The sequence below is a fragment of the Beta vulgaris genome, chromosome 3 (genome assembly GCF_026745355.1).
Source record: "Beta vulgaris subsp. vulgaris cultivar EL10 chromosome 3, EL10.2, whole genome shotgun sequence".
Lineage (NCBI taxonomy): Eukaryota > Viridiplantae > Streptophyta > Magnoliopsida > Caryophyllales > Amaranthaceae > Beta > Beta vulgaris.
In genome coordinates, this window is record NC_079204.1 from 16,931,149 (window position 1) to 16,944,613 (window position 13,465).

Sequence of the window (13,465 nt, forward strand, 5' to 3'; positions counted from 1 at the left end):
TTGGAGTACAAGGAGAAGCAAGCCAAGGGTGAGTTCATTCCGGTACGTAATAGAGACGCCCTTTTTATGGCTCTTGGAGAGAAGCCAGATCATTCGGGTCGTTGTTATGGTTTTGGAGGCGTGAATGTCGGCTATACGAAGGCTTTTGGGTATGTACCTCGTAGGAACTATTGGAGATCGAGTCAGGAACAAGAGGAAGCACTCATGCCGAAAATGAGTGAAAATGAGTGAAAGCACTCATGCCAAGGGTGAGTTCATTCCGGTACGTAATAGAGACGCCCTTTTTATGGCTCTTGGAGAGAAGCCAGATCATTCGGGTCGTTGTTATGGTTTTGGAGGCGTGAATGTCGGCTATACGAAGGCTTTTGGGTATGTACCTCGTAGGAACTATTGGAGATCGAGTCAGGAACAAGAGGAAGCACTCATGCCGAAAATGAGTGAAAGGTGGAGGGAGGACATCGCCACATATATGCAGAATGTGATGATTTCACAGCCCACTCAGCCACCTACACAGCCACCTACCGGGCCATCTTCTTCTTTTCTTTCACCATATGTTGTTCCATATCATTCACATGTACATCCACCTACTCAACCACCTACTGGGCCATATCCTTTTTCTCCTTCACCATATGATGTTTCATCTCCTTTACATGTATAACCACCTACTCAGCCACCTGTTGGGCTATATCATTTTTCCCTTCACCATTTGCTGTGCCATCTCCTACACAGCCCACTCAGCCACCTATTCCATCATTTGTTCCACCATCTCCTTCACCATTTGCTGGGCAATCTTCTGGGCTAGCTGCTTCACAGCCCACTCAGCTACGTACTCCACTATCTGGATTTTCCGACACTCATTCTCCTTAGCTGAAGGTACATATAATTATTATATATACATGTGCTTTATACAAAAAATTATCTTATATACATGTGCTTTATACAAATAATTATCATATATACATGTGTTCTATTCAAATAATATCTTACATAATTAATTAGAACTTTACGTTTTGTTAGGACGAGGTTCCATGTCGATTGTATTTGATAGATCCAACTAGTGGAGAGACTTGTCTAGTGGCAGATGCATATTCTTATGCTTTTGATGAGACCACTACAGTTCATGGGTCTAGAATGATGAATGATCACCTGAAAGTGAAAATTCATCGAATTATAGAGAAATATAGTCATTTGCCACTACCTGTTCCCGTCCCTCCATATGAGATCAACACTACAACTACTGTTTTGGGTACTTGGGTGCAATGGCCAAACAATTTAGTGCAAATGTTAAGTGATGAGGTAGTTGTTCATATAGGCCTCCGTTTTGGGTACTATAATCTTATGCGCGTTCTAAAAAATAATTATTAGGTTACACCGACACCTAAAAAACAAAAAGGGATTTTGGGGGAGGTTGTTAGATCTTCTAGCCAGCTGCTTTCAGTCGGTTCAACTTCTCGTTTGAGTCTAGTTATCGATGATCGATCGTTCTTGGACTCCCTCACTGAAGACTGTAGGGAGTTAGCAGATACGCTTGCCCTTGCCGTCGCAGACGATGATGCTGTTGGTGTTACCTTGCCGAGATCCTTGTTCCATTATTCAAAAGATGATGGCACCGCTTATCTGACCAGGGAGGATATTGGCCAGTTTCTAAAAAGAGAGATGATTAATATTTCTATTATCCAAGTGTAGGGTAACAATAATCAAAGTTATGATTTTTTTTACATTTAATTACATGGTAGTTGTATTTTTCACATATAATTTACTTTTGCCAATTTTTAGGGTTACGCAGTCTGACTTGGATGGATTTGGGGATGCTATTGGACGTGTTTGCTGGATGTGTCCGGATAGTACTGTTGCGGATGTGCGTGCATAGGAGGAGGTAACGAAGTACATTGTGCATGCTATGACGGGATCCGTCGATCTAGGTGCTAGTATCATGTTCGCGCCAATATTTCAAGAGTGATATTCTATCTTAATATATAGTTCTACAAATATTGATTGTTGCATGATATATGTGATTTTTTAAGTAATTATTGTTATTCAATCTTGCAATTTCCCCGGCATCGGATATCTCATAAACAATTTCAGTTCCACATACATACGATCACATCCAACAACGTCATATACCCTATCCAGAATCTCTTGAAACATCATACCAGAATTGATGAGCACATTTTTTTTCCTTCCACCTCTATACATAATATCAACGTCATTTTGAGATAGTTCACCATTCCAATAAAGGTATAAAGGATATTTAGGTTGTTCCATATTCTACATATAAAAAACATAATGTTTAAGTTATTCTTATTCTACACATTCAAACAATATGAACACCATTCTTCACCGATACTAGTAGCATTTGCAACCTAAACACAACAATTCATGCAAAATCAACCATCACAAAATGCTCAACACCATTTTTAACCAACCAATATCAGCAATATATCACCTTTCAATTCATGCAAAATCAACCATCACAAAATGCTAAATTATGCAAAATACTAGATTATACTAATCAAACTAAACAATTTCCATCTAACAACAGTTACAAAGCTAAAATACATAACAAATATGACATGCTAAGCAAATTAAATTAAAAAAAAACAAAAAAAAACTCACCTGGGCTAATAGACGGTGGCGTGCTGTTGGTGGTACGGCTGTGCGACGTTGTCACTCGCCTGGTGTCAGTTGCGCGGCGACGTCCTTGTTGGTTGAGCTCCGGTGGCCCACTATCGACGGTGGTGTTGTGTGGGATGGTGGGCGACGGTCAGTCGTAAGAGACAGAGAGGGAGAAACAAATTTGAGAGAATGAAATCGTCGAATCTGAGAAATTGGGAAACCTAGGGGGGAGTTGGGGATTTCAGTAAACCGCTACTTGGAGTAGCGATTTTCATTAATGAACCGCTACTTGAAGTAGCGGTTTATATCACTCAGCGCCAAGCTATGGATTGGGGGGTTCAGGGACCAGTAAACCGCCACTTAAAGTCTGTAATCCCCCACAATTTTAAAGGATTTTCATAAATATATTAAAGTATTTATGTAGTTATATTTAAATCCAAATGAGTTTGGAAAATGATTTGACTTTTAAAAAGGGTTGACTATTTTAAAAGTCAACTAAAAATATTTTTCATAGCTTAATAAAATTTGTAATGTTTTAATTAAGCATGTTTAATAAGAGTTTTAATTATTAAAAGCGTATTTAAAAAGGAAGCTTAATGGAATCGAAAGCCAAAAGTGATAAAAAGGGAAAGGGTTATTTGATGACTAAAGTCCTAATGAGCCCATCTTATTAGTCATCAAAGTTTTATTTATTAAAATCTCTTTTCCTAAGCCCAAAAGGAAAAGCCTCTATTTAAATATCCTAAAAACCCAAATTTTACCCTACACACTTTATTTCTCTCTCCTCTTCCACGTGACTTTTCTTTTCTCTCTCTCTCACCCGGCGCCTTCTTCCTCTCTCTTCTCCTTTGTGCGCCATCTTTGATCTCTCTCAAAAATTGTTTCTTCTTCTTCAAGTAACGTTTCTTGTTGAACAAGAAACGTCACAAAACTTTGATTGAGCCAAGAAACCGCCGTTGCCGGTCCTGTGTTGCTGCTATTGCCGCCGGCCTTCCTTCTCCATTGTTGTGGTTGTTTTTCTTTCTTTCTCTTCAAGATTCCATTAAAGTAATAGTTTTTATATTATTTTATTATTAATTAGCATGTTTATGATTTAAATTATTGTTTTATATGCCTAAAAATATTTCGGCTATCATATATATTAGTATAATAAATTCCGATTTTATATGTTAAGTTTATTTCAGTTTTTATATGAAATTTATAGTTTTTAGGGTTTTAAATCACTAGAAACTATATTTATAAAGTATAAATCATGAAATTTGGTTAGCATATAATTTTATACGTATTAAATATATTTTCAGAAGATTTATAAAATTTTATGAATGCTGTAATTTAGAAAATACGTATTTTAAGGGTTTTAAATGATTTTTAATCACTAGAATAGTTGTACTATACTAGGGATTAAAAATAACGAAAGTTTGATACGTAAAAACGATTTTAAAACACGTTTAAGGGGGTTTTGATCGTTTTAAAGTTGCTGTAAATTTTTAGTACAAGATATTTATTTCATTATTTTATTTTCTAGGCGGAGATTTCGTAGTAGGAGACTTTTAGAGCGTAAAAGTGGCCTACAGATTTGTTTATACAAGGTACGTACATTGTCTACGTGCTATATGATTTAGAAACATGCTCTAAGAATGTTTTATTTATTAGTATCATGTATAGGACTCTATTTGTTCATATATATGATTTACTGGAATTGTTTTACATGTTGTTTGCCTGTGTGCTACATGTAAACTAGAAGTATTTATGAGTATTACTGTTTGTATGGAAGTTTGATGCAAGCAGACAAGTCAAGCTTATGTATTAATTCGTGAGTGAATTAATGTAAGTAAGATTGAATCATGTTGTACATGGATTCTTGAGTATTATTATTATCTTATAAGAACCGTGGATCCTCATTAGTTTAAAGGTTCCTCTATATCGCAGGTCATTTTAGAATATGTGGTAGCTCCCATATTTCCTATTTTATAGTATAGACAACTCGTCCAATAACTATTCCATTTAAAGAAATAAATAAAGTTAGAGTCTAGTTCAGTAAGAGATGTCTGCAGATTATTATATGTTTTATTATTGTTTATTCCTGCAAGTTATATTTTTGTAGTATCATGTTTAGGATTATGTATGTCTGATATGTAGTACTCAGCTTTGCTGATTACGTGCTTGTTGTGTTTGTGATCATGGCTTTGCCTATTGATCCTGTGGTGATCCTTCGGGGAGCAGAGTTGAGACGGCATTGACATTACAGGTTCGAAGATGCATCTCATTGGGGAATCTGGAATGGAGAGACTCTTGTATTATTAGATTCATTTAAGTTGTTTTCATAGGAGCTATGTTTTCAGACAATAGTTTTAAGTTGGTGTGTTTAGTTTCTGACATTGTTATTGATTTCATGAGTTTTAATAAAGTTGATTTTAATAAGTTTTCCGCTGCAACATTCTGAGTAAGCCGAAACGTTATCACACGAGCGATAATGCCTGGGTAATTCTCTAAGGTTATTATAAAAGTATTTTCTAGAAAAGAGAATTATCGGGGTGTTACAAAGTCGCGGTCAATTAATTAACCGCTACTTCAAATAGTGGTTTATTTTACAATAATCGCTACTTTGAGTAGCGGCTTATAAGGGTAAACCGCTATTCTTAGTAGCGGTTTTACTTAAGTAGAAAAAAATATTCTCGCGTGTCGTCCTACGTGGACGGTACGCAGGAATTTTTATGTTTTTTTGGCATATTTCTGGAATTAAAACCCACTTTTGCATTATTCAAGGAAAAAATTCAAAAAAAAAAATATAAATTATAAAGCTAGATCATGTCATATTTTTAGTAGTAAATATTGGTGAACAAATAAAGAGAGAAAAACAAGATTTTAATCATCAACTAGAGGAAGGGAAATTATGCTAACGAGCTTTCCGAACGTTAGATAACACTAATATACCTTACTTTTATTAATCCTAATTGCTAAACCCAAAATAAATTACCTTATTAAGATAAAATACCTTTAACTGGAGAATATAAAAAAATAAGTTTCATAATATAAAAAAAGGTATTTGATTGCATAAATTGTGATTCATATTCTTCACATATCTACTTGCCTACTTGGTAAGTATCAAAGTATTTCCTTCTTTTTCTCAATGCCATTATTGAGTTTATAACATTGGTAGAATTTGCAATACCCTCTTGTAAGATGATGGGCTGCTAGTTTAATTTATTTCGTTGATGTTCTTGATGGTTGCATATTGTATTATTGTCAACGCTATTTTGTAGTTGTTGAGTCTTATCTTGTTAGAGTTAAGCGAGGGGGAGGGGGACCTAATTAAGTTGTACTATACATAATGAGCTAGTCTCGCCTTCTAACAACAAAGTTTTGACCATCCCTTATTTACATTTGTACTAGAGCCTAGAGTACAACTACAAGCGTTGTTGCACCAGTATACTCTTAAAATAATGACATTTACCAAATGAGATGATATTATAATATGGTGTTACACTCTTTATCTCTTTTTTCAAATACATTGGTTGACACTAAAATTTAAGCTTTGAAAATGTAATTTGAAAGTTTTCATATTCATGAAAAACGGAGCAAATAATATAGTTGGAACTTTGAAATTCGCTTTGCTTGTATCAACAATTCAGCATTTCTGTGAGGTCAATATCATGATTCTTATAAAATTGAATACAGTTTCGCAGAAATTGTTGTGAGCATATAAGATAGTACATTGATTAAAGGAACAATCACTCATACAACTTAATTTTTATGATCTCATAGCCCAAAACATAACAAAGTGTGGATTTTTTATTTTGTAAGGAGGTAGATATTATATTACTATTTAATTTGGTACCTATATACAAAATTATAGTTTTTATCTAACGCCACATGACACGCGTTAGAAATAATTTATTAGGTAGCTAAATGCAAAAAGATAATTCTCATCTAACGTCCCGGGACGCTCGTTAGTGGACTCGATCTCGATATAATATACTCTTATTCCCAGCATTTGCTAGGAAAATTATTAAAAGAAAAAAAAAACACTCCCACAATTCCTCAAAGCAACCATAGACTCGCACAAATAGTGGGAGTAGCCGTTAACTTCAAATGTGTCCCTTAACAACGGTCATATTCCCTCCACAATCAATCTTAAAATAAGACCGTTGCCACTCCCTACCTATATATCTCTCCATCACAAACTTAAAACCCAAATCATCATCTTCTTCCTCTAATCTCTCTCATTCTCTTTCAAATTCACTGCAAAAATTCTCAATTGTCAATCAAAATCAGTAAAAATTGTTGACAACCCAGAAAAATTAATCAAAATGGGTCTCCAAATCACTGAATCCCAAAACCACACTCACAAAATATTCCTCATATGCAACTACATCCTCTTAGGAGCAGCCTCTAGCTGCATTTTCCTAACACTTTCACTCCGCCTCTTCCCCTCAATCGTCGGCCTCCTCTTCATCCTCCTCCACATTATCACAATTGGCGGCGCCGTCTCCGGATGTGCCGCCTCCTCGTCCAATGGGTCACACAAGTGGTACGCCTTCCACATGGTGGCAACAGTTCTAACAGCAATCTTCCAAGGATCGGTGGCGGTGTTGATCTACACTACAACAAGCAATTTCTTAGAGGCAATGAAATCATATGTAAGAGAAGAGGATGGTGCTGTTATATTGAAATTGGCTGGTGGACTTTGTATTTTGATGTTTTGTTTGGAATGGGTTGTTATGAGTTTGGCATTTGTGTTGAGATATAATGCTTTTGGTAATGGAACTAATGGTGTTAATGGGAGTGGGAAAGAGGAAGATTTGAAGAACTGGCCATGGCCTTTCCAGGTCTAAATTTGGGTTCTAAAGTTTGATCATTTGGGATTTATGGTATTGATTTGTGTTTAATTTTTTGTTTGGTTGTTAATTTCTCATATTATATATTGTAGTATGTATGAAATTATTTATTATTCTTTTGTTAATCCTGATTTGGATTATTAATGTAATGAAATTCGCTTATTCTGTTAAACAATTGAGCAACTTCTCTGTTCACTACAAAAGTTGAATCATTCATGTCCCAACTCCCAAAGAAATAGATGATCATAAATCAGATGGAATTGGGTGGGATTTGATAGATTTAAAAGATTTTCCTCCTAATTGCAAGTTCACAACAAAAACGTAAATTCTTATGTTTAATATATTTCACGTTTAGCGTCTGATGTCATTTTGCTATGTAGAAACATGAGCAAATACTTAAGTGATGATCAATATGTCATCTTGTTAGGTTTTTTTAAGTAGAGTCCTAATTTAATCAGAACAATTGACCCTTCTTTTAGTAGTATTGAGTCTTTTTAGTAAAGTCCAACTCGGAGTGAAATTCTAAGTTCCCTCGTACTCTTGATGAAACTCGCTTATAAGCAGGGGCGGATCCAGGATTTGAAGTGAGGGGTACCGTAATATCGATAACTATGTATCAAACATAAGAAAAAAAATCTTCATAAATTATATATTGCATTTGGAAAGTTATAAAATTCAAACACTACTTTAAAGTAGGGGTTCATGTTTTCCAAATTTTAATTCACCTCCTTGATTTTGAGGGAGAATATTACATGACGGAGAAAAAAGTTTGTTGGTTCAATTGAGGTTGAAGAAAATTTTGATGAAAATTATATTCACCTTCATTTTGTGTTAATTCTAAAATAGTTCTCTTGTAATCTCATCATAAATCTAAAATATACTGATTATACACATAACATATATATAAATAATTCTTTAGTAAATTTCAACTAGAATTTTGTTACTGTCATTATAATCCAACATTAGAAAACTAACTAATAGAGAGAGTATATCCACATATTTAGTGATATATTTTTGTATACAATTAGGTTTATATTATTCTTATATTATCATATTTCCTAACATAGGACCGACACTTATGTAACCTATATATATTGTCAATATACAACACTCTAAGATTGAGGAGTTTACATTATATAAAATGATATCTAAACTTAGTTTTTTTTAGTTCCACAAAATTTCCTTCGATTAATAACCACCCCACTTTCAGCAGCTTAATTTAATTTTCTTCCCAAAAGTCTTATCATTTAGTTTAATTACTCCACACAAGTCTTTCTTTTTAGTTCCTTCCTTTGGCGTTAACTCCCACCTCTCACCGCCTTTTATTGTAGCGTTGACTGTACACCATCTTCTCCACTTTCATTACTTCAACTATGGTGACCAGATATGCTATAGCAATTTGTCAAAAGAATCAATCTTACACATTTACTTTCACAATTCACAACATTACAATTTGTCTATTAGTCCACAAAAATATAAAAAAAACCCAAAGTTTAGATCTCACTAATTATTACCATTCACAAATCCTTAAATTCACAATTATAATTTTGGCGAAGAAAACAATGAAATGAATTCTAGAAGAAGGAAAGAAGAAAATTTTATTACTTTGGAAAATTGAAGAAACAACAAAATTTATTTTTCTTTTCTCTTGCTCTATCTGTGTTTTTAAACAAAACTCAATTTTTTTTAAGAAAACAGGGGTGGCATTTGCTACCCCTTGTGACTTAGTGGCTCCGCCACTGCTTATAAGCAGCCTCTGCTCCAACGATGTAAAGGTCCTGTGGTGATGACCGTGATGTTAAAAAATAGGCTCCTCTTTCAAACTAGTCGATTTCGTATCTATTAATATGAAAATAAAAGGCAAAAATAATCTTGCAAAATTGATTCAAATTTTTCGATTAACTTAAAAATAACTAGCTGGAATGTATCTTCTTGGAGTTATACTCAAATCACCAACATGGATTTTTTTTGATCGTCGGATGAACTAAACTTTCAACTTTGGACGAGACCAAAAATCTTCCCAGAAACTGAAATCCTTTGAGCTTTAATTCCTAATGCATTTTTGTTTCAAATATTTAAAAAATTGAAATACTTGAGACATTACAAATAGTGCTTCCTCCGTTTCAAAATAAGTGTAAACAATTTTCATTTTAGGAAATGTCATAACAAGTGTAACATAACTCAAATGAAAAAAATTTTCTTTTTATTTACAGGATTGTCATTACTTGATTCCCCAAAAACTTAATTAAATTATCATTTAACGACCTAAACAACATTAATTAATCAACCAACCCAACCCCCCTCTCTCATCTTAGTCACCTCTCTCCTCAACTCAACCCACCCTTCTTAGTCTCTCTACTCAATTCATTCCACCCAACCCCCTCTCTTTTAAACTCAACCCACCAACCCCACACCACCAACACCGACCCGACACCACCACCAGCACAACCAACCCGACACCACCAATCCGACACCACCAGCCCGACACGAAACGTCACCCATACCGGCTGACATCTCCAGATCTGTCATCTCCAGTTAGCAACATGTTCAATTTCTTCTCTAGATTTTTCTTACTACCACCATCTTCTTCTTCTCCAAAATTTTCCTACTATCTCTTCCTCTCCTTCTCTTCTCCTCATTCAAATGATAGCAAAAAAACATTTGTTTCTCTTCTTTACAACCCGACTCTGCCTCCAAACCCAATAAACGGCGTTGCTAAGGAAAATTAAGGGGCGTTTGGTTCGTTAAGAGAAAAGGAAAGAGTATGAGAAAGGGTTACAAGGAGAATGGAAAGGGTAGTTTTCCTGTAATTAAAAGTATTTTTTGGTTAGGCACATCAAATAGAATGGAAAATTATTATTATTATATAATAGTAATAATAGCAATAATAATAAATAATAGATAATAATCATAAATTATAATAATATTATAATAATCATAAATAATAATATTATTATAATAATAATAATATAATAATAAATGATAATAAGGATAATAATAATTAATAACAATAATAGATATAAATATTAATAATGTATAATAATAAATAATAATGATAATAATAGTATAAATAATAATAATAATAATAATATTATTAATAATAATAAATAAATAATAAAAAATAAAAATAAAAATAATAATAATAATAGTTGTATGGTATAGGGATATAGGGTAATCACAAACCTTGGAGGTGGTGGATAATCAATTTAAGGGAAAGGAGGGTAATCCTAATAAGAAAAAAGGGCAAAGTGTTTGAAAAAAACACTAACTAAACACTCACAAAGGAAAACAGGGAACTCAATTCCCTTTCCCTTTCTTGAAACCCTCCAACCAAATGCCCCCTTAGAGGTAAAAGAAAGAAAATTGATTACCATTCAATGATGGGAGGCGATAACGGTGAATTACCATTCAATTTTGGAAAGAAAAAAATATGGGTTTTTATGAGAATCTTGTTGACTTTGTGGGTTTTGTATGGGTTTTTCAGGAGTAGTATAATTAAGAATTTGAGATGGAGGAGAGGAACGAGAAGATAAAAGTAGAGTGATTTTTATGGGCTCTTCAGGATTTTGTTAACTTTGGTAGTTGGGCTAAAGAGGGAGGGTGTTAGTGACGGGGGTGGAGGAGAGGAAATAGGGTGGTTTCAGGTGGGCAGGGTTGGGGAGGGGTTTTTTCCGGTGAACAGGGTAAGGGAAAAGAGGTCTCCAAGTGGTGGTGTCGATGGTTGGTGGTGGTGTCGGTGGTCGTGAGATATAAAGATGTTGAGTAATTAGTTTAGGTTTTTATATAATTAAGTTGTCTAATTGTGATCCCCGACTTTCTCTCTATAGGTCAATTGGTTTGTGTGTCACTTCTCTCTGTTGCACTTATTTAGAAACGGAGGAAGTAGAACATAAGGATGGAGTGAAAAAAGAGAAAGTTGAGAGAGTCAGAGATATAAAAGGTAAAGGACGGAAAGAGAAAGATAGGAAGTTGAGATGTTTTAGGGAGAAAATCAGAAAAAGTAAGGAGTAAGAGAGAGAAAATACTAAAGTATTACTGTATAACGTGACCTAATTGTTCTAAAGTATATATATTTTCTTTTTTTAAAAATTAGGGGCTCTTTAAAAGTGAGGCCCTTAACTGAGTTCCATTTTGAACATGCTAAGGGTCGGGCTTGCTTACAAGCTTTTACTCTAAAACAATATGTATTTCTTGTTTTAAGCATTTGAGGAAGTATTTTTTTTTGTATTTACAAAGTCAGAAGGACAAGTGATAAGAATCGATCTCAGGATATCCTGAAATCGGAGGGAAGCTATCCATCACTCTCATTCTAGGAAATATTTTAGAAGTCTTCAGTGTTACTTCTCAATATGAGTTTGTTTTGGAATCCTAGTTGGATAAGGAGACTAATTTCTGATTTATTATTTCTGCTAGGAATAAGATAGGCGTGTGGTAATCATTATTTCTCAACCTTATTTTCATATCGTTATTTTATGGTTTTTTGTTTTTGAGAAACCACTTTATAAACTAAAATTTGTGATAAATCACTTTTATATAAATTTTTTTGCAAAAACAAACCTTAAACAATTTTTTTTTGTGAAAATAAACTTTATGACGAATTTCGATCATTGACCCAAGCTTTCGGCAAATTCTAATCATTGACCCAAGGTTTTGCCATTCACCGTGTCATGTACAAGGCACATGACTTTTTAAACCCAACAAAGTCCATGACATTATCAGTGCCGAACCTTGGGCCACTCATCGGAATATGGCACAAGGTATGTTCTCGCGAAAAATAAAATTTTACAAGGTTTATTTTCGAAAAATATATATATATAAGGTGGTCTTTCACAAATTTCATTTCTTATGGTTTTTGTGAAAAAAAAAATACCCTTCTTTTCATCAAAACTTTTAAAAATTGTCTTAAATTATGCATAAAAAATAGTATATGTCATATATGCAGCTTTTAAAAAAAAAAGCAAATTCGGAAAAAATAAATTATGTACGGTAATAAAAAGATTCCACATATTTCTACCCCCAATGTTTGCCTTTCGCTTTGATACTAATAGGTAGCAGCTATAAGAGCAATGCCAATGGTGATGGATTTGATCACCAAAACATGAAATTTTGGATTGAACAAAAAAAATTTGGATCCCAATGGTGATATAAAAGTGTTTACCAAATGACAAAATATGTCATTGTTCATCATGTGAACAAATTCATCACCATCCATTGAAGAAAAGGGGGAAGAATGACACACAGCCAGCCAGTGGCACGCTGCCACGTGGCTGCTGCTGTGTATTTTTGGGAAATTTCGTGGAAATTTCCACGGAATTTCCTAGAAAATCCCTATTTCAAAAAAAAAAACAAAATTCATATTTTTTCCCCTCTATAAAATGATACCCATATTGATATATTTCATAACAAAAAAAAACACTTTTTCAATCTTTCTCTCTCTAAAAAAAATACAGTTCAATATTCATAACTTTTTTATTATAAAGTAATTAAATTGATAATTTTACCCTTACTCGATAATAATAATTTTTTGTAATTAATTATTATAATTTTAAGTAATCATAAGATTATTCATTTTTATTTTTAATATGTAAATTATATCATTAATTGAAGTAGGAAAGAGAAATAGGAGAGAGAAAGTTGAAGTAGGGTAGTGGTAAGTGGTAGAAATAAAGTGGAGTTTGATGGTTTTTTTTGTTCATGAGTGGAGTGGAGGTGATACATTTGTTCATAAAATGAACAAAACATGAGTAAGTAGGAAATTTGGTGATCAAATCCATCACCATTGGCCTTGTTCTAAGGAACCAGATGAGGGATTTAGACTTCAAAGGGTAATATAGCGGATGGGGCGGTAAAATAATTTATGTTTTAGTAAGACGGATTAATTATAAATTAACAAATGGTCCCATGGTCTAGTGGTTAGGACATTGGACTCTGAATCCAGTAACCCGAGTTCAAGTCTCGGTGGGACCTTTTTTTTCCCATTTTCCCCCGTCACCCCTTCAAAGTTAAAACCT

At 33.8% G+C, this 13,465-nt stretch overlaps 1 protein-coding gene and 1 non-coding gene across 2 annotated transcripts; both read left to right on the forward strand.

Moving 5' to 3' along the window:
• Window positions 1-6,804: 6,804 nt before the first annotated feature.
• Window positions 6,805-7,629, forward strand: LOC104889017 (hypothetical protein). Its single transcript, XM_010674147.3, has one exon. It carries the CDS (start codon window positions 6,927-6,929, stop codon window positions 7,449-7,451), a length of 525 nt encoding a protein of 174 aa, XP_010672449.1. The 5' UTR covers window positions 6,805-6,926; the 3' UTR covers window positions 7,452-7,629.
• Window positions 7,630-13,349: 5,720 nt separating this feature from the next.
• TRNAQ-CUG (transfer RNA glutamine (anticodon CUG)) lies at window positions 13,350-13,421 on the forward strand. The gene has a single exon. It is a non-coding gene; the product is annotated as a tRNA-Gln (tRNA).
• Window positions 13,422-13,465: the final 44 nt, after the last annotated feature.